The sequence below is a fragment of the Solea solea genome, chromosome 1 (genome assembly GCF_958295425.1).
Source record: "Solea solea chromosome 1, fSolSol10.1, whole genome shotgun sequence".
NCBI classification, from domain to species: domain Eukaryota; kingdom Metazoa; phylum Chordata; class Actinopteri; order Pleuronectiformes; family Soleidae; genus Solea; species Solea solea.
The window spans coordinates 19,224,639-19,246,624 of record NC_081134.1 but is presented as its reverse complement, the minus strand read 5'-3'; the positions used below and the strand labels follow the sequence as shown (position 1 = coordinate 19,246,624).

At 42.4% G+C, this 21,986-nt stretch overlaps 1 protein-coding gene across 1 annotated transcript in view; it reads right to left on the bottom strand.

Annotated features, from left to right (window-relative positions):
* The window catches only part of brinp2 (bone morphogenetic protein/retinoic acid inducible neural-specific 2), a 176,963-nt gene that overhangs the window by 79,495 nt on the left and 75,482 nt on the right, over positions 1 to 21,986 (bottom strand). The window contains exon 2 of the mRNA XM_058642262.1: positions 18,750 to 19,195. Within this exon, the coding sequence (XP_058498245.1) occupies positions 18,750 to 19,129 (380 nt within the window). The 5' untranslated portion in view covers positions 19,130 to 19,195. The remainder of the gene's footprint in view (positions 1 to 18,749; positions 19,196 to 21,986) is intronic.

Genomic DNA, 21,986 nt, shown 5'->3' with positions numbered 1-21,986 from the left:
CAGGCAGCAGTGGATCAACAACTCCCGTGTGCTGTGGTGTAAAAAATGCTCATTTTATCTATGGACTTCGATATGGCGCAGGAGAGCAGGCACCAGAGTTCGACTTCTGCAGAGCTGATTGCAAACATCTGCAGGGAAAAATGGTTCAGTTGTTCGAAAAGTCAGAGATTAGCGAAACCAAATTTACACTCTGTTGCGTGACAAAAATAAAAAGCGACAAACAATTTATGCTTCGATGAAAGGATTCAGTCGTCTCCATAGTAACCGCATGCTGTTCCTCCAGTAGGCTCTTGGATTTACATTGACATTCGGATTGATCGCCGCGATCGATGGCGACAGACGGTGACTGACAAACACAAATGTGCGACAAAATAAAAGTGTCCGTGACAAAATAAAAGTCTACACGTGTGCAATATAAGAGAAAGATGACAAAGTCCAACCACAGAAGCAGGAGACTGTGAAGGTATCGACTTGCTTGTAACTCTCTTGGTCGGATTGTTTTAAAGGTGCAGAAAAAAGCAGTAATAATAATAATGTATTCAGTGACACAATTTTCTCTGTATTCATGTCACTCTTTGGTCCGTCCTCTTTCTGTGTCCCCGTTCTTTGCCAGAGGAGTGAAACTGAAATGAAATGTAAAAAATTATATTCTTCAGCCTGCGGACAGAAGCAAAAACAGTGAGGCGTATATATGTATATATATATATATATATATATACATACATATGTATATATTCCTATTCTTCGAACACGTACAACTTCAGCCAAATGAGATGGTATTGGTATTGTTAGAAACACCACATGTACTTTGACCAGCTCACCAACTCCACTTAGCAAATACACACCTTGGCCTTGGAGATAATAATTCAAATCGACTCTTGCGAAATTAAAAAGAGAGTATCTTCATTTCATCTGAATCACCCTGAAGACTTTTTTCATCCACACATAAAATGAAAAAGGAAGATTTTTTTTTGTGTGTTAAATTCCAGCTGGGATGAAATAATTGAATCAGTACGTGTTTATACTCAGATCCAGTGACACTTATTATCACAGCTGGCGGTCGACTATGCCCCGGTGTGATGTCATTTTTGCGCACCGCGCGCAGACGTGTGCACACATGTAGGAATGAAGACCAATTACAATCTGAGTCTGCTGCTCGGATGTGAGGTGAAGATTGTTTGCCGGCCCTGAGTCACAGAGGACTTGGTAATATGACAGTTATTTGAACCTAATGCTGCGGCGCTGACAAACACACCAGCACTCTTCTAATATAAGGCAAACACTTTTTTTATCACTCCCCGTGTGAACCAGTGCTCAGTGCAATATATTTTAAAGCGAATGTGAGACCAGTAAATCTCTGGTTATACTTTAGTGAAGGAGGAAAACAAAAATCAAGATGGTATATGAATGTGTAATATAAATTAATCAGTGTTTCAAATATACAGAACCCCCAGATACATAACAGAACATTTAGAAGCCGTGATTAAAGCTTGGGTTGGCAACTGTGATACATTCAACAAAACATTGGAAATCTCTGTCTGTACCTGGAACTTCAAATCCCAGGAACTTCTTTCAAAGAATTAAATGCAATCAAAGACAGAGGAGATTAGACACATTAACGACAAGTACGTCCGCTCCATTTCACCAGGCAGTGATAATGTAGAAGATGATACAACATTGTGCCCGTCACGTTGTTGACCACGTCACGTAATTCAAAGGTTCTTAAGGGGGAAGTTTGAAAATGTGGCTTTTTCTGTCACTAATGTTCTGTGTCCATCATGGTACGGTTCGGTTTGATACAGTATGATACGGTTTGGAATGGTAAAGCCCTGGGTCAGGCTTCAGTTCAACTGAGAACAGTACAGTTCACTTGGTAGGCGGGGTGTACGCAGGCTGGTTTCGTTTTCCTTCACCTTGTTAACCAGTTACGGCGTGTATCTTCCGCCCTTCCTCAGAACTGTCACCTGATGTTAGACGGTGACGTGACGTGCCTTATCAGCTGTTGTTTCGGAGGCGTGATCTTCATGTCGGATTTGACGGGTCGACCACGCCTCCTGCTGTCAAGGTCGTTTCCCCCAAGGACGACACTATAGGTGTGTGACAACAAGAGCTGATAAGGCACGCCACGTCACAAAAAACAAACTTAGCTCAACCCTGACTGTACTGTACCATTTTACTCACACAAATTGGAATGGTTTTGGCTGATTTAGTACTATCCCGAATGAAAATGCCAAAGAATACATATCGTTCTGTAACAAACCGAAGCATTCCACTCGGTGGAAACAGCTTTATTGAGCAGGGTAACGCAGCACATGTGACAGGAACGTCCCATGAAATGATGGGTCACGTATTGCAGCAGCTACAGACACTGGGTATTTCATCCCAGAAGACATTATTTGTCGAGTGCTACCAGGACTTGAAGAGCATTCAAACAAATCATCTACAGTACTTAAAACGTAACGCGTGCAGCTCTGCCACGGCAGCCGGTATCTGCCATCAGTAACGTAACGTGACTGATCAAGGCAAGTTCAGGCTGGCCTGGTTTGTTTTAATCATCACGGCTCACGGGCATCTTTGGCATGTGCTGTTTTTGTCGTTTAATTACCGCGTGCGGATTCACGCGTCAGACCGGTGATTCACAACGACCGGGCAGCGGAGTGCACCTGCGAGACGGTGCCTCGGGCTCTCCGTCCTCATAAACATGCTCCCTCGGTAGTGTTTCCGCACAACGACAGATTAATAACGACACACATTTATTATGAGACGGGAAACCTGGCCCGGGATTTTCTCACCAAAGTGACAAGTTGTTTTTCCGTATAAAAGGCCATTTGTTCGAGGCAGTGAAGTCTGTCCTGCTGAAGTGACCTGTGCCTCTGACAGGTTTTTGGTGACAATAAAGAGCAAAAAAAAGTGGATTGGCCACATGACCGGAGTACAAATGTTTCTCTCTGCCACTTTGCCGTTTTTGGGCTGTTTGGGCTGACTTATGTGGTAATTTACCATCTGCACACGTGCCTCTTAGCGATACATGTACATATATCTTTCAAACATTACGATTGTACAGAACTGAGTTTATGTAAGACCTCCCTTTTAAGTTCATCATTTATTTTTCCCTTAAAGGGCTCTTTCATTTTTTAAAACAAAAATCATTATGATGCTGCTGTGTTTGTTTAATTCGACCAAATTTTATTTCTTTAGTTCAGGTCTTTTACTCTTTAACTTACTCAGAAACACAGTTAACAGTAAATAGAGTAGGGCTTTTATTCTTAAAGGAAGTGACTTTGACGTCGACTTTTTGTCCCTTTTATTTATTTTTAACTTCCTCTGTTATTGTGGGAACGAGATGTGTATATTTTAGATCTACTTTAGGTCTCATGATCAAATAACACGTTCATCTCTGCAAATGAATGAAAAAACTGTATATTTTTGAGTAGTACACATACATTCATGTATTATCTTATCTGCATATAAAGTGCAATATAAATAAAGTCTGAGGGATGTCATTCTATTTCATCAAAGGACATAAGCATGTATTTTTTTGCTAAACTTTGTGATTTAATTTAATTGTAGATTTTTAAGAAGTGTTAATTCAATTTCCGGTCGCCTGTGAAATTGGCTTCAAAGATTTTCTCACCAAATGGAAAAAAAGAAGGTAAAGCACATTTGGTGTTCTGCAGGTGGAATTAAAGGACTATAATTTATTGTGATTTGGCAAGCCCTTTTTGTAACGTGTCCGTTGTTGCAGTGATGATGAAAATGTAATTTACTTTGCAGAGCTGCCCTGCCCTGCTGCGCAGCTGCAGCTTTGAAGCTCTGAAACTTTGCCAGTTTCCAGTGTGCTAAACATTAGGCTTCCTGCCAAACACTACAATGTGGTCGTACTAACTGCTTCTTAGCACAACCTGGCCGCCGTCTGCTCTTATCAATATGGTCAATTTGTCTTCTGCTCTCACGCTGTAGGGGAAACAAACAAGCACACACACACACGTATATACTTTACACCCACACACACACACACTGTGCTCTGTTCTCTCACCCTTTCCAGAAACAGCACAGCCCTTCTGTTTCTTTCTTTAACAATTCCATTTTATCTTTGTCTCACCAGGTTTTCCTTTTCCCCTCTTAATTCAATCTCCTCCACCTTTTCTTCCCCTCCTTTCCTTCTCTTTTCCCCTCATTTCCCCGCTCTTTATTTTGCCCTATTAGTGTTTTTTCTTCTTCCTCTTGTTTGTACACACACTCAGCTTTTAGGTGGTGTTTCTGCTAAGTAAGTCGTTTGGCTGCTACCATCGTTTTTGTCCAACGATGGTGGAAGTAAAGTATGAGCTTGAACGAAACAAAAATTACATTACATGAAAGAAAAATGGAGAGGAAACAGAGAAAGAAGACACTGCAGTAGAAAATAGATGGTTCAGAAAATACAAGACATCCATGAAGCGACAGTTCTCTTGGATAAAAACAGATTTTCGGAATCATTTTGGCGACATAAACAGCTGTAACACATGTCACTTCCTCTGCAAAGGTCTTGTGTACCGTGATAGTTTTGCATGACTGTGAGATTCATTGGTGTAGAACCAGAACTGCTTATACTGTACGTGCTGCTTGACAGTTTGGTTCGTTGTGTCCTCACATGTCACCTCAAAGCCACATAACGCCACTATTGTCTTCTTCTCATGAGCATAGAGGGCACGGACGCAGGTCAAGCTCCGCTCACAGCACCCTCTGCTGGACAACTTGTTCATTACATGAAAACAAAATGTCTTGACGCGTTTCTAGGCGGGATATTTTGAACTTGAACGTGTTTTTTTCAATGTTCAGGTTCGGATTGTCACCTCTGACTGAATAAAATGTGTTTTTAATGATGGACCAGGTTAGAGATCCACATTCAATACAATTTGCAACATTAATTCTGAGGAAAATCTCATCCATTAGTGAGACAAACTGCCACTTTATCCTCCACAAGAGGGTCACACGGCTGCTGGTGCCAATCCCAGGTGACTCAAGGCAAAAGGCGGGGAACACCCTGGACACGACACCAGTCCATCACTTGGACACAAGTGTCCAATTCACCTCTGCGTGTTTTTGGACATGTGGATGAAGCAGGAGAAAACTCTCACACACACACATGGGGAGAACAATATCCACAAGATGAGATGAGCAGTGATAGCCAGACCTACTAACATGAGACTGAAGCAGAGGACCACACCCGGTGTCCTGTGTGTCTCACATAGTGGCTGCTGAATGTAAACACAAGCAGAAAAATACTGTTTATGATTTGTTTGCTGTTGACAAAACTTGGAAGAAAACGTAAGACGGAGTGTGAAAACAAATCTTACAGGAATCCTGTCTTGGTATATTTTGCCGTTTGCTGGCTCGTGAGTCGCCGCGCCTCACACACACAGACACAACATGGAGTAAAAAAAAACAAAAAAAACTGTCAACGCGCTTGTGTAACGCTGCTAAAATAACATCAGTTGTCAACATACATAGCAACAGCACTGCGGTCTGTTTGGAGTTCTTACAGAGCTCCATATGACTCCAAAAAAAGAGTGTGAAATGTATAATTGTGCTGACTTAAACACTGTGACGACGTGTTTGTTAAATGCTATGACAGACTCGCTATACTTATAACACGTGCTGGAGAAGTTCTACAATGTGTGAGCGGAGGAAATGTCAGTAAATGTTGCTGAATATAGATGAAAATCAAGTCTGGATGAAGAGAGAACTTCAGCGGTAAATGACGAGTACAGACTCGACATGTGCTCGGGCCTTCACCAGCACACGGAACAGATTCTCGGTCGTTCCTGGAACTCAATCAATCAGCTTCCTGAGAAAAGCTCTCGAAACGCAGGTTCTTGAAGCAGCGATGAGGAGATAATTGTTCAGAGCTCCAGGTGCATTATCAGCACACAAAAGAAGCTGCTGTTGTGGTTGTCTCACATCAGGCAGCCTGTGTGAAAAACACCATTGATACCAGGTGACCACTCAAGATTCAAGATATTTATGTGTCATATGCACAGTACACTAAGCAATGAAATTATTATTTTGCGACCTTCCGCCACTCAAATAGAAAGAAATACACAAACGTAACAAAGTGCGACCTAAAATGAATAATTATGTACATAAGGTTGCTTATTTGTGAAGTACTGTCTCAATGGTAGATATTTTGTGCAAATATTGAAATGTGCAAAAACTCATACTTCTGCAGCGTCTGCCAGACCAACATGGACATGTCTGAAAGTTTAAAGATACACAACCAAAAATGGTACAACATGTTGTCATGTCTCAAATATTTGCTCCTGACATTACAAGAATCATCAAAAATGTTACAAAATGTGATATAAAAACGTGTTTCTAAGGTGTTTTCGTTATTTTCAGATGACACTATGATGAAGTGATTATTACATATGAATGGTAATTCACCGCAATCAAGTTTACTGAGAGTGCTTTGTATCATGATTTGCAAGAAAACCTTATTTTCCTGTCCGTGGGGAAACAATTTAGTACAGCGGCCTGATTTGTTGTTTTTTAGTTTTTACATCATAGTTTTACATTACTCATATATATATCCATTAGTATTATTAGAGCCAAAGTAGCACAATGTTGGATGTACAGCCACTTTATTAGGTACACCTGTTGAACTCACTCAGTGCAAATATCAGTCACATGGCAGCAACTCACTGCATTCATGTTGCCTTTCTTCCACATCAGAATTAGGAAATAAAAGATGATTTAGTAGATGTTGAATGTGCCATTTTAGCTGCTTTCATACAGTCTGCTCTTGTCTAGTCTATTGGGATTTTCATACACAACCATTAAGGGTTTAGCGAGATTATTAGAAAAAAGAGAAAATATCAAGTGAGCAGCAGTTCTTGGGGCCAAAGTGTCCTCGTCGATGTCAGAAGAGAATGAGAACAATAAAGAGGCAACAACTCCTTGATCCTAACATTGAAGAAGACAAGGAAATTTGCATTAATGATATTCACGAGGAATTTTACAGGTCAGTAGAACGTACGAGAGGCCCACGCTCTCTCCTCGACTTTGTTCCTCTGCAGCCAAAGTTGTGTAACGGATCTTTTCAGCAAAGCAACGAGCGCTGGGTAATGGTATTTATTAAAGCCACATCGCATGTCAGTGTTTTTTTGAATATATGAGCTAGAGTCAGCATGGATGTTTCATAAATTACTGATGGATTACAGCTTCACTCCCCGGATTCCAAAAATACTGAATGTCCACCGACGAGAGTTTGAGACGTATAAATCACATAAATGGATCTGGGGAGAAGTCAAATGATCCTTCATTACACCTCACCTCTGACTCTTGGCTTCTGCCCATTTACATATTTTATTAGCTCTCTTTTAAAACCAATGTCACCTGCTTCAGACTACACCTGTACCTCGTCTTTTATGTTTCTATATTTCACATTGAAATCCGAGTTGTAAGACGCCTGCAACTGAAACATTCCCCCAGTTTTTGGATCAATAAAGCGCATCTATCTGTAAAGAGACACATTAGCCTGATTGATGGCCACTGAAGCTGGTGGCTGGGACAGAATCATCACTTCTGCACAGGAGCATTCGCCCCTCATATAATAAATAGCGAGGACATTGGTTTTCAGCAGGGACAGCATGTTTCCTCCTCTGCATCCAAAACAATTTATGGCAACTTTATCCACCGGATAAGCAAGTTGTCCTCGATGTGTTCCCAAAACATCTCTCTTCTTTTCGCAGGATTATTCAGCCTGAGCACCCTCATGTGGCAGCTCCGATAAATTAGAACACGTCTGGAGCGGAGAGCTCCGATGAGTTAAGACATTTGATGCATCCTTTTATTTTAGGAACTGTAGGAAGTGAATCACGGCCCTGAACTCTCAACAACTGGGACCAGCATCTTCATGTTTCAACAGAATAGAAAAAAAAACCCAAACACATAATCTCCTCACACCAAAACCAAACATCTGCTTGTTGTCGTGTCGTATTTACAATCCCATTAAAACAGCAGAAAACCTGAACCAACATCAATCTCAGCAAATCCCAACTCGCATTTAAATCCTGATTCCTTAAACTCATCAGCTCTTGTATTCTGTGTTTGTTGGATAAAGATGGCAGAGAGTGGGAGATGCACTTGTGTACGCAGTGTGTGCACTGTGTGTGTGTGTGTGTGTGTGGGAGGAGGTATCGTAAATAGTTGTCGACTGTTTTATTCAGGAAATATAATCTTTTGATGATGGGGGTAAAAAAAGAGGAGGGGAAATGTTGCCCAGATTTCCATCCTGTCAGTGTTGCATCGAAACATAATCTTCTTTGACAGAAAAGCTCTTTTTGATGTTTTATTGTCTCTGCGCAGCTCCACGTTCTTTTTCTCCCCATCTCTCCATCACACACACTCTCTCTCAGGCTCACACGCACAGCAGGAGGCAGAGAGTGTAAAAGTGCTGTCAGTGCATGTGTGTGCATATACCATGTGCTTGCGTGTGTGTTTGTGTGTGTGTGCTCTGTTTGTTCTCAAAGGGACTCGCTAAAGCACTTTGTGTCTGAAAAGGGAATCTATCGATCACTGAAATGTAGTTTCTACACGCGAGTAGATGCAAGACATTTAAAGCTGCAGCTGGTTTTCATTATTCTGTCTCTGTTTTGGTCTTAATGAACAAAGATTACGCTGCATCCTTCACCTGAAAACAGTTTTATCAGTGATATTCCAACCTGTTTGCAGCCATCCTTGCTTAACCATGTTGCCTCCATCTATCTTGACATAAAACAAATTACTTCTTACTTCTTCAGTGCAAGATTATTGTGGTTAATACTGCAGATTAATATTGAAAAAAGCCAAGTTTCAACGTGAATATTTCAAAATGTTTCAATAGAAACTGGCGTTATATGACCCTGGGTACAATCCACCGTCACTGCCGTGTGTTGCTGCTCGTCAGCCTGTGCTACAGGTTTTCCAGAGCAGCTACTTTGAATATTATCACCTCATTAAAAGACCATTATCATAAGTCATTAGCCTGCTCCCACAACTGTGCCTCACAGGAGGCAGACTGCGCCGACCGGTTCGGCCCGGGAGGAGCCGCTCACTTACATCGTCCTCACTTGAAAAACTAATCTGTGAGGTTCCTCATAAATGCCGAGACCGTGTCAACGCAAAAAAAACAAACAAGCGGCAGGTTAGACATCGTTTTAAAAGAGGAAACTGTTTTAAACCCATCGAGAATGTTGCTACTTCAGTCATTTTTTTTAAACCAAACCTTGTTCTTCACCTGCGTCTTGACCTGGTACATTCAATAATGCAACCATGACGACAAAGATCAAGCACATGATAAAAGCCGACGGAGTCGACCAGGAGCAGAAGGAACACAGGGTCCCACTAATCCACATCCACACTCCCGGTGACAACTGATAGTGGCAATTAAATGGGCTGATACCAGTAAACGCGTCTCCTTCAAGCCTACGAGGGCAAAGCTGTTCATAAAAGATAGATTTTTCAGCGGCGCTTGAAATTCTGTGTGAACTCTGACAGCTTTAAAACACTTGACGCACTTAAACGAAGCCCGTCTGTGTCAATTATTTCATGATTTTTAATGGGTTTAGGTCAAAAGAGCACAATGTTTGTTTGGGTACGTTTGAATTTGCACTGCGTTCGCGAAACCTAAAGCTCCATCTGATGGCAAAGCAGCACACATTAGAGGTTAATGTGAAAGCCTCCTTGCATTAATGTGTGCTTATTCACTTTCCGAGGACAAGGTCCCCCCCGTACATTCACCGGTTACTTTGCAGACACTTTGTTCCAAGTTCCGGGTGTCTGCTGGCTCCTCTTTAAACAGACAACACATCACTCACCATGGCTTTCTCCTTGAGTGCAAGCGATTAATTCCATGCAACCCTGTGTTTGTGGTTCAATTCTGTCATGTATACAAAAGCTGACAAAACCAAACCACTTACTGGGTGATCTTGAGACGTTCCTATTATTATTTAAATTTTAAATGCACAGGTCTTTCAGTCAAAATACCTCATTTCGCAGCATGTACAACTAAAAACATTTATGTATGACCACGTTTTACTATAAAACAGGGGTGTCAAAATCATTTTAGTTCAGTTATAATAGCATAATAACCTATGAACACCAAGCACTCAAAATGTTTGTTTTACATTACGTTAAGTATTTTTTTACAGAACCTAAATTGCCTAAATTATGCCTAATTTACAAAGGCACACAACATTTAGCCCAGGTATCTGGAACTGAAAATGTAATATTCTTATGGAGAAATTTTCACATATTCATCCTTGGGGCCGAGATTGGACCCACTGGTGGGCCGGTTCTGGCCTGCGGGCCATACGTTTGACACCCCTGCTATAAAAGGTTTGGTCTGACCCTCAGCGAAATCTTAGTGTGTTAAGAAAAAGAATCATCGCTGGGTTTGTTTGTGTATAAAGTGAGTTGTTTGCAGTCTGGCAGCCATTATGAATATTTATGTAAACTTTCAGAGGAAACAATCTGCCTTTCTTTCACATTGTTACTTCACTTACATGTATGCATGTCTCTCTCAGCGTCACTGTTTATGCTTTTCTCGGCGCCCCTTCATCTTTCCCCCCTCTGTCTCCAAAGAGGCTGTGCGTTACATGGGGGGGGCGATGTGTCAGGCACATTTGTTTCTCTGGAGCATTTGTTTGTCTGTTGACTTGTGTTGGTCAGTGCACACACGCCACACAGACACACACACAGGCACCACATGGTGTGTCCAACAGACAAGTGTCGCCCCCCCGACTGTTTCCATCACAGAGCCACAGGCGTGTTTCTGTCCCGCTGCTCGGTGCACACTCAGCTCTCTCTTTGTGATGCTGTGGACCACAGAGAAACCGAATGTTACAGTCAAAGGGAGCCTGTCAATATACAGCTCAATAAATTCTGAATAAATATTGCATAGTAGCTTTTAGACAATTGAATATTACCAGTGATACTATAGAGAAGAGGCAGAACAAAGGTCTCTCCTGTGAAGGATGGCAGAATCTGACTTATATCCCATCACAATGGGAAACACTGTATGTTGACATATCTTAGCTTGTAGATTTTTTAGGTCACAGTTGAGGTTTTGCAACATTTTCAACTGATTTCCAACTGACGGATGAACATCAATCACACAAAGATAAAGAAGCCGTGATGCAACAAGCACGCCGCCTCAAATAGACATTGGTAAGAAAGCAAGGCATGATGAGCGAAACTGGGATGTATGTGTAAGCAGGTAATCAAATGCAATCGATGACAAGGAAAAGAGATTCAAGCCTTTGCTTTTTTTTTTGAAGAGGAAATAAAAAGCGGTTTGCCTGATTTGATCTGTGACACTGGGAAGTGCTGCAACTCGGCTGTAAATCCTGCGTCATAATCTCCACATCCATGTGTCCCCTATGACCCCTGTGATGTAAATGTCATCATCCTTCCATGGCTGCTGCTGTGCATGCAAACCTTTACAAGCACTTCCACATTTTGGGGCCCCGTGGAGTGTATTCCCTGACTGGACATGCTCCCTGCAGAGCAACTTTTTACTACCTCAATGGTGGCACACAATTCTTATGGTCTAAAAAAGACAATAACCATGGAAACTTGCTTGAGGTCATGTAAGGAGTTCCATCGGTACCTGCTCAAACAATACAAGGACAAACAAGTGACCTCAAACGCCTAATGAGAAACGGCCCCAACAGGAATGGAACGTGAGATTGAGCACATACTGTATGAGTGTGACAAAAGACTGATGTGGACACTAAATTTATAAAAAAAAATGGAACAGCAGATGCACAAATTACCAAATGCTCTCAGCACCTATATTTGGAGGCATTCTTGATTTCAAGCTTCTGAAATCTTATCCGCATGGAAACAGAGCTTTCCCGATACAATGGTTTTTCTCCTTTTCTTTCTTTAAACATGGCATTGTTTCAAGAAATGGCTTCATACACACCAACACCGCCCAAACGACAGGCTGTAATATATATGCCAGGCCTGTGTGTGGCGCTGTAATTCTGCCATAGATATACAACAACAATGGAGAAGAAGAAGTAGAGCATGTACATAAAGCTCAAAGGCCCTGGTATACTTTCCACGATTTGCGTCATCAACGCACAACAATTTTGGAACCGCGTGCAAAGAGCGTGTTGGGTGCGCGTGGTCAGCGCATGCATAAACTTAGTCTCCGCCCCACCAGTAGGTGGAGTATTAAGCCCTGCTCACTAAGCAGGAAAAACATTTTGACAACAGAACAAGTAGTCGCCAAGGATAATCCCCTGACCCTCGAACTGGCTGACTCCCCTGCAGCTGATGAGCCTCTCAAACCAGACGTGTCCGAGGGAGCTGTAGCATCGCTCTCTTCTTCTGTGGTAGGAATGGGTTTGCTATTCACTGCGTCCAGACTTGTACCGCCACCTGATGGTGAAGTCAGATACTACAGGACCCTGACACGCAAGTACACCAGGGTCCGCGATATGCGACACACAATGCGGGCGGCATGCGTTAAAAAAAAAGCACTTATCATTAGCACTTTATAGTTTGGCTTACTTAAAGCACTTACTTACTTCTAGCGCTTGTTTGTACCCAAATGTTGGAATGCACTTATTGTAAGTCGCTTTGTATAAAAGTGTCTGCTTAAATGCCATGTAAGGTAATGTGTGTGGAAATATACCAGGGCTTTTAGAGGTAGGCCTACGACATCAATGTTTCCGCAAATTTGCGTATTTGATGTTTTCATGATCCACCTCTGGAGCCTGTTTCCCATAAATAGTGTTTTAGGGCTCCCAAAACTCTGGTTCCATGTGGAAAAAGAAGCCGATGAGATACAAAACGTTTGATTCTCCTGAACTCATGCTCGTGTGTAGGGCATGCAACCTTGGTCCAAACCGTGTAAATATACCAATCCCAAAATGTTGGCATCTAAACAACAACGGTAACATTGGCAGTCGACCCTGTTAAGTGTCTCCACTTCATTCTCAAAGAGGAGACGAATACAACAATTATATCGTATACATTACATGATGATCCAGCAAAGCCTTTCATGTGGAATTGACAGTGGGATTCCTCCGCAGGGAGCCACCACAGAGGAGATTGCCAACTACCAGTGAAGTGCAGCCATCACGACCTCAACCATTGATAGTTTCCCAGCGTGTTTAAGGCTGAGGCGGCTGATGTATCTCGCGCAATGAGGAGATTAAAGGATTTAACAGATTAGGGTGAGGCCAAGAAAATGTAGCTAACATGTATTCCTATCTCCATTACCCCCTTATTAAAAGCTAATGACAGCAGCCAATTTTGCTCTTGCTCTGTTGAGAGATAATGCAGAGAGAAGCCTGCTGGCATCCTAAATGATAATCAGATAGCATATTAGCATTTATAAATGTCACATGAGAACAGAGGGGAAAACACAAGATAAGTGCTTTTCGCACTACATTTTTCCTCTGATGCTGGCTAATGATGTTGCGGGGAAAACACAAGGAAAAGCAGATTTCAACCACTTAAGAAAAGGCTCCCCACATAAAAGTGTGTGCCAAGAATATGTTTGCGGCTTTATTTCACCCTGAGACGGCTTTTACAGCTAGGAACAGGAGTTAGTGTCAACTGCTCTCCTCATTGAAGTTCTTCAAGGGAGTTCCAGCTCTTCTGTTTTTGTAAATCATCCATTTTCTACCACTTTATCCTCCACACAAGGGTCGCCGGGGGGAGCTGTGCCAATCTTATCGACATAGGGCGATAGGCGGGGTCACACCCCAGTTTGCCCGTCCATCGCAGGGACACATAGAGAGACAAACAACCATTCACTCTCTCACTCACACCTACGGTCAATTTAAAGTGTCCAATTGACCTAATCTCCATACTGCATGTTTTAGGACTGTGGAAGGAAGCCGGAGAACCCAGAGAAACCCCCACACACACACAAGGGAAGAACATGCAAACTCCATGCAGAAAGGACCAGATCCTGTACCCGGGTATAGTGCTAGCCAAGACTCTGCCGTGTGGCCCTGTCCTGTGCACAACGATATAAAATTGGTGATTCTCTCTCTATGAACTGTGGTGCAGTAACTGAGCAGTATACAAACAGAATTAAAGGCGACATAGACCGGAAGCTCCAATTAACGCTGCGTTTATGTTTGTATCTGCGTCATTACCTCGTTTATGAAACCCTAAAGTTTCAGAACAAACAGTTCAGCCACTGCTGAGAAAATAGTGTTGTATGGTTTTCCTGGGCTCTGCGAAGCGGATCGGCACTTCCCTATGCTGATGATGTCATCAGAAATCCTCACCACTGTAGCGCCTCCTGGTGCGGGCACTAGGCCGGGCACATCCGGTTGTGTACGATCAACCGCAGAAGAAGAAGATCTACTCGTACTTGTAGCTGCTGAGATGCAGAGCATCCATCGTGCCAGAGGGGGAGCTGTGTATCTGAGAGCTGGCCTACCAATTACGTCACTTCCAGGTACCTGGCCAATCACAGGACAGTGGGAAAGCTCTCGTTGGCTGGCCAATCACAACACAGTCCACATTCTGGGGGTGTGGTTTTGGTCTGAAACAGCGCGGCTGACGAGAGCGTCAGTGAGGAGATATTTTGATTGGCTCGTTTGCAGCGACTAGGAGGTTTATAACCATGAAAACAAGTTAATATATGTAAGTAGACCTCCATAACTAACATATATGTGCGATACAAGCATTCAATGTCACCTTTAAGGGAGGAAAGGCTGTCAGCCTAACAGGGAACTGCTTCACTCTTCCGGTCCTTAACTCAAACCATTGGCAAAGAATAACTAAAAAATACAGAAACCCTAATCCAGAGGCCTTTTAAGACACCGAGTTTCCCACTATGGCATTGGTATCGCTGTGTATTTTGTATTCTTGGTTCTGTTTTGTAAAACCAACACAAACAAGTGAAAGAAAATAGAAAAAGAAGAGTTTTAAAGTGTCCTGAGCCCATAACAGAGTTGTTGTTCTCGAGCATTTTGTCTTTGTGGATAAACAGTCGTACTTGGCACAGTCGCCTTGAAGCTCATGCTGTCAGGCCCCCGTCTGCCTTGTTCCACTGCCACTGTCATTGTTTTCACACACACTTGGGGGTGAGTGAGAGTGTGGCAGCGGACTTGAGGAACACATTGTAAGATGCCTTGGCTAAAATGTTGGAGGGGGAGGGGGGTAAAAAAAAATCCCTGAGATTTCAGAAGGCATTTGTGAAGCACACGCAGACGAGAGACAAACAAGAGGCAGCAGTCATTTCTGACATGAGTGAGTCATGGTGCATCACATCAATGTCCTGATTTTTGAAAACCTTCTGGAGAAAAGGACTGAAGTGATCCAGGGGCTAAAAGGGAAAATGGCAGGTTTTTAAAGGTCTAGCTGTAAAACATACCAGAGCACAGCCGGTGTTGACTGCACTGCACATTGCCACAAACACGGTGACGCACACACTCACAGGGAAAACGTGGCTGCCAGCAATTTTAACTTGCTGGGACACAGGACGTCATTGTTTACTGCTGCCTCATCCAGTCAGTGTGTGTCACTAAAATAGGTCCAAAAAAAGGAAGGATTTTAATCACTATAATCACAAAAAAACATGCTCTATCTTAGTGTCAGCAGTGGATAAACAAGTCATGTGTGCCATGATGTCAAATCTGTGGTTTTCTCTATGGACTTTGGTGAAGGAAGTGAGCACGATGCAAGCAAATAATCTCAAATCTGAGCAAACGAGCGAACACTCAGTGGTTTATGCCTCCACTGACCAACATTTTCAATGTCCCAAAAACATGTTTTAGGAGCCCATTGTGACCTTTGGCCAGTTTGAAAGTGCTCCTATGAGTCAGCATGTTCAAAAGAATGGGAGAGACACACACAGTTGGACACATAACGCCTTTGGACATGGACGTTGCTGAATTGGAGGCATTACAAATAAGGTCATCCTCTACGTTTTGGCAAATAAATAAACTGGAAAATAAAATACCAGGAGGAGGAAAAAGGACAGAAGCATATGCCAAAATACTAGAAGCCAGAAAAGGATTTGTGTCTTGGAGGAAGCGTTGCTGCCTTCTCATGGCTCACTCGAAAATGTCCCACAGTTAAAAGCAGACTCATAACAACCTGCCCCACTTACTGAAAAACTTCACCTGCCATTTCACACTTCACTCTCCCTTCAACTGTAAGTGATGCTGTCATTTCCATATGATTTAAGTTGAGGCAGAGGCAGAGTGAGCGAGAGGGGAGATGGCAAAGAGGGAGGAAGGAGGAGGAGGAGGAAGACAGGAAAAAGGTGTCATTCTGAAACCATAAAAAAGAAAAATGACGGCACATGAGAGGACGTGGTCAAAGGAGAGACGTGATTCTTCCGTGAGGAACAGTTAGATTTGTCTTTGATGGAGACACATCTTACCTCCCGCTGTCCAAGTGGACCAGAGGAGCGGCAGAAAAACGAGTGACAGCGATGAAGGAGAGAGACAGAGAAAGGGAGAGAGAGAGAGAGAGAGAGACAGCCTGTATGACTCCCTTTGGGTTCTCTGCACGAATACGTACTGAAAAACAGTCATAGTCGACTTCAATAACAGACACAGATAATTAGACGTTTTCTGATGTTGTGTGTCACATCATTAAAGGTTATGTGAGTCCAGAGAAGACAACCAAGCCCACTGACAACATCCTCATATAAAATGGTGGAATCTGAATGTCTTGACAGGCTTCAAACTTGGCAGGTGACATATTTGGCGGTGTTTGGACCTGCTCAGGTGTGGGATTTGGGTCGGCCTAACATTTGATACACCCTTCACCGCGTGTCTGTTGGTGTTGGCTTCTCCTGCTACAGGCCAACAAAACTGCATCTGGTCCTGAAACCTCGACCCAACAGCCCTGATGCTGCAAAAAGAACATTGTGCTAAATGATGTTTTTGCCTTGATTTATAGCTTTTATAGTCTCGTATCGACACTAGAAAGAACTGGTGGAATTATATCATATCATATTCTTTGTGAAGTTCAACGATAAAAGTCCACAATATTTGCTATTGTAAGTTGTAATTCCTGCTCCCTTAACGAGTTCAAGCCTGTGTTATATTCTCTCCCGCTCCTGCTGAGCTCAGAATTAAGAAAAGTAAAACAAACACCACTAAAAAGGTTGAAGCAAAGGGAAAAAAAACATCAACAAATGAAACATGTCCGTCTTCCATGCTTGTAAGGGAAGTCTAAACATTTTAGCTTTCCGCTGCTCGACACTAAACATTCACCATTTCCTCTGATCCCAATTTAGCTGCTCTTTAAAGAGTCTACCTGAGAGCTACCAAAATCTCTCCACAAGAGCTCATTTCTGATTAATTAGCTCTCCAAATTGAGCAGTAAGAGAAGAAAGGACACAAAAAGCTGTGAGAATTCACGGAAAGTTTTACATTTTCACCTTTTTTTAAGTGAACCGGGTGTCGTTAGCTGAAAGGAGATTGGGCCGTAACACAATTTGGCTCCAAACAATGAGCGAATCATAGCGCGAGAGATGGGAAATTTAATTTCAGCCCAGCAGCAGAGATTTACACAGCGAGCTGTATTTGACAATATACCGTCAAAGTAAAAGCAAAGAGAGAAACAGCTTTTCATTATATGCTCTCCTGCACATGAGTCAGTGCTGCAGTATTGAAAAAAATGGATTCAATATGGTAAAACTCATTTTTGAAGAATCCTTATTTAGCTGCTCAAACTGAGGACCTTTTTTTTTGTTTTTTTGTTGTTTTGGATGGAGTGAATGGGCACGTGACCCAAAAGTGCTCCGCAGCTATTGTAGCTTAGCTACTCAATACTTTGGAGAGAGCTGGTTACTCATGATGTCAATATATTGTTGTCCTGACAACTGAGATTTCATTCTTAATACCGTAGCACTGGATAAACGACGCTCAAATAAACATTTCCCCCGCTGATTCAGCTCATCAGTGCCACTGCTTCATGACTCCTCCCTGTGGCACTTATCCCAGGAATGAGGGAGCACATTCTGACTGGCCAAAGATGATAATAATTAATATAACATTAAGCCAGAAAATGTTGCCGGACCGCAGTGAAAAGGATGTTATCTGATTAGCTAGTCAGATATTATGATGTATGGTTGTCTACTGCACAATCCCCGTATCATGAGAATATGATTATCACGGCCAATAGAGGTTGGTATTGCATTGCATGTCATCTCACATGGTCTCATTGCAGCAACTCCAACGGCTGCACGAGGACAATTTCCTTATCAGGAGAACGCATTCTTTAAAACATGTAGAGCAAGCGAGTCTGCGCCACACGTGGAGCAGAGATTGAACATGCTAAGATAAGTATGTTTGTATAAGTGGGGAATTGCTATGAAATAAAACAAAATTTGATATTTGTCGCCTTGGAAAAAAAGCCTTTTATATGCACTTGGCCTGGCTTTGGAGAGGCTGCCATCTCGCGGCGCTACGAGAGGACAAAAATACTTGTAGCACAACATTTAGATGTCACTACACACTTGTAAGCTTACTCAACTTGCTGATTTCCATTTTCTGAAACGACCAAATAACCAACTTCACGCTAACAGTCCATTTAACTTGGAGTGGTATTAATACTAATTTAGCACCATGTGGGACATTTAACTCAATTTTAAATGTCAAACTAACTATGGCAAAGTCTTTGTTTTCATGTTGGCAAGGAAGTAATTACCTTTATTGTTCACCATGATCTGCCAAGAATTACCAGAACTCAGTGCTCAAATATCTCAAAGCAAAGCGTACACGACGCGCTCTCACCTGTAAATCTTGTATCTGGTCGTAAATCCGTTCTGAAAGCGATCCCTGAAGTCCGTGTACTCCGGACATTTGTGGAAAGGTCCCTTCTCTGACAGCAGCCAATCCAGCTGCCCTTCACTCTGCCTCGTGTTGAAGCCCCACAGTGAGGAGCTGGAGGAAGAGGACGACGAAGAGGACGAGGAGGACGCTAGGGACCCGGCGAGGGCCTTCCCGCCGTGTCCCCCGCCGCCGCCGCCCGCTTGTTCAGCTCGGGCGGGCCACGGCTGCCAGAGCAACACCCAGGGCAACCATAGGAGCATCAAGGACAACGCCGACCACCTAGCAAGGCAGGCGGAGCCATGGGAGCACCTCTCTCTTTTCATTGGCCAAGGAGTTGCCATGGTCCCGGTGGTGATGTGCTAGGGCACCTGGGACCGGCATTTCTTCTGACAGTCACCTCCCACGACCTGAAAAAAACAAAGCACAGAAACATGTGGCTTTAATAACGAGAGAAGAGATGATGCAACTGTCCAGAGTCGTCTGGTTTTAACAAAAGCTTTGGCACATTAGCACTGACACAGATATTACCGTTTTAAGTATGACGTAGAAAACCCAGTCATTCAGCAATTTGATAAGATTAGGGCTAAAATAATCACAAGTTTTCTGATTTTTCAGCTTCTTAATTGGGAATATTTTCTGATTTTCTCCATTCTGACATAGAAATCATTAAGACTGAAACATCTTGGCTCGTGTACATTTTTCCAACATTTTCTGACCTTTTTGTGGACCCAACAAATACCGTCTGTCCATTAATCAATTATGAAAAATAATCATTAGTTGGAGCGCTAGATGGGATACAAGCTTCTTGTCCCCGCCCACCCCTGCACAGCTGGTGAATACACACAAATGCTTCCTGACGGCGTGCAGCAAAACAAACAGTGTCACACTGTTTCTCTTCATGAAGAACAAACAGTTAGAACATCAGCAACAACGTTTTTGTTACTGCAGAAGCCAAACCATTAAAATCGCATGGAAATGGAATGATGTCGACTCGAGGCTTACTTCCTGTTACCAGCAGGTATATATCTATTGTATTTGACTACTCGTAAATGGCTAGTAGTTATAGTAGACGTGACTCTGTCTCTCCACACAATCTATCCTGAAGCTGCTAGATTATAAAACACCAACATCACATTGCCCTGTTGGAGAAATAAGACATAAAGAAAAAAGTAAGCATATATTAATCACAAATTGTAAAAAGGACATTTTTTTATTGGTCCATTCATCAAAAAATCTCATAAAACAAACACTGCTGACCATGAAATGTCTTTGTTTTGTGGCAAAATCATGCAGCTGTCAAACCGGAGGTGATCACAACAAGGCTATATTTAATCCTTAAAAGGTCAACACTGAAACGAGACTGCCAAAAAAAAAAAAAAGGTTTCCGAATGACTCGAAGTCACTCAGAAGAAGCGAGTGAGCGGGAAAAAAAATGTGAAAATGATGCCCGTTTGCTTCGTCTATACGTTTGTGTGAGGACAGCGACGCCGTCACCCTGCCTCCTTACACATCAGCAGCATTAGCGGCGCTCGTCTCACTTCAAACGCGCGCATGCTGTCGTAACACTTCTATTTATAAGGTGATACTGTCACATAAGACTTCATACCGCTTTCAGAAGGGAAAAGGAGAGACTCGCTCCTCATTTCAGTGCTAATGACGAGCAGGGCTGCCGGGTCCAATCTGCGGGGACGAATCAGTGTTTCAAAATGGATATGTAAAGTAGCCGAGAAGGTACTTTAAGTGCGAGGGGAAGCTATGTATTCCCTGTTTATCTTAGACGCAAATTAGAGAATTAATTTCAGGTGGATAGATGCAGGCTCAGACATGAAAAAAACAATATTAAGTGTGCAGCATTTTTAATTTTCACTCACTGCACCAGGAGATTACCGCAGTTTAAAAAGGCAATTAGTAAAGTCATCTGTCAAACGAATGTATTTATGCCCCTAAAAGCAGGAAGAAAGCTTGATGAATGCCACGGTATGCTGCTGCTGCTGCTGCTGCTGCTGCTGCTCTGGCATGCACTCTACAGCCCCAGAGGTAAATATGGTGTGAATTAAAAGTGTGCCACCTTGTAGAAACCTAATTTCTCTTTCTGTTATGTCTTGGGAGGAAAGAAAATAGTATACCGGGGAACGTACACATTTAAAAATATGTTAAGAGAGAACATTACACCATCTGCATTCATATTGGTCCCATATCAGCCTTGTTTTCACAGTTGTTTCATTCAATACTAACAACAGTACATCTGAATCCTCTATCAGGTAAGCCAGCAAGTAGCTAGAGTACAGATTTTATAATGATAGTACATCAGGTTATTAGTCACACTTATACATGTATTACAATTTATAATTGTGACACATAGCCAGAAACATCTGTGAACCCTAAGACATGTTTTATACAGTTTAATAGTTCACTCAGTGTGTTTACGCGCATGTTAAAAGCTACATTTTAGTCGAATAATTCAACAATAATTCAGTTTTCCTAAGGTTAGTCTGACTAAAACCGAGCTAGTCATAATTGGACTAACATATCTGGATAATACGATCGCATAGTCTGATTACTCCTTCATGTATACGCTTGGCGTTCTGCACATGCACCAACATTTCCTCCCTGATCTTTGACCCTGAAGTAGAAGGAGACGATGTATAAGCCGTGCTGCATCCCCATTTGTACAGCAGGTATGAAACATACAGAACCACAACACGTCCATTGTTTGTTTTTCTGTGACGTAAAAAACGCATTAGCTTATGAAGAGATACAGCGCCACCTACAGAGGCGGAGTCAAACGTACTTAAATCAATCAATCAACCAATAAATCGATTTGCTGTATACTCGGACTCGGCAAGTTATGCGATTGCCTGTCTTGGTCGGACTACGGCTAATAGTTTCCTTGCACTTTTGTGAGTGTACCTAGTTTTTTATGTCTCTATTAAAATGATGTTTTCTTAGCCTAACTGCAAATTACCCATGGCTGTGTACGCTGCAACGGCTGCACTTTAATGAGGTGTATCAACGTGTACATGCATTGTCCCTGTCAAATAAACTGATAAATAAACAACGCTGAAATGTTAAGAGACAGTAATAACCGTTCAAAAGAAAAAGACACTTTGAAACATGTACAATTAACAATCCTGCCCTCTAGTTATCATATATCACCATCTACCCTCACATGTTTATTTATATATGCACTGATATAAA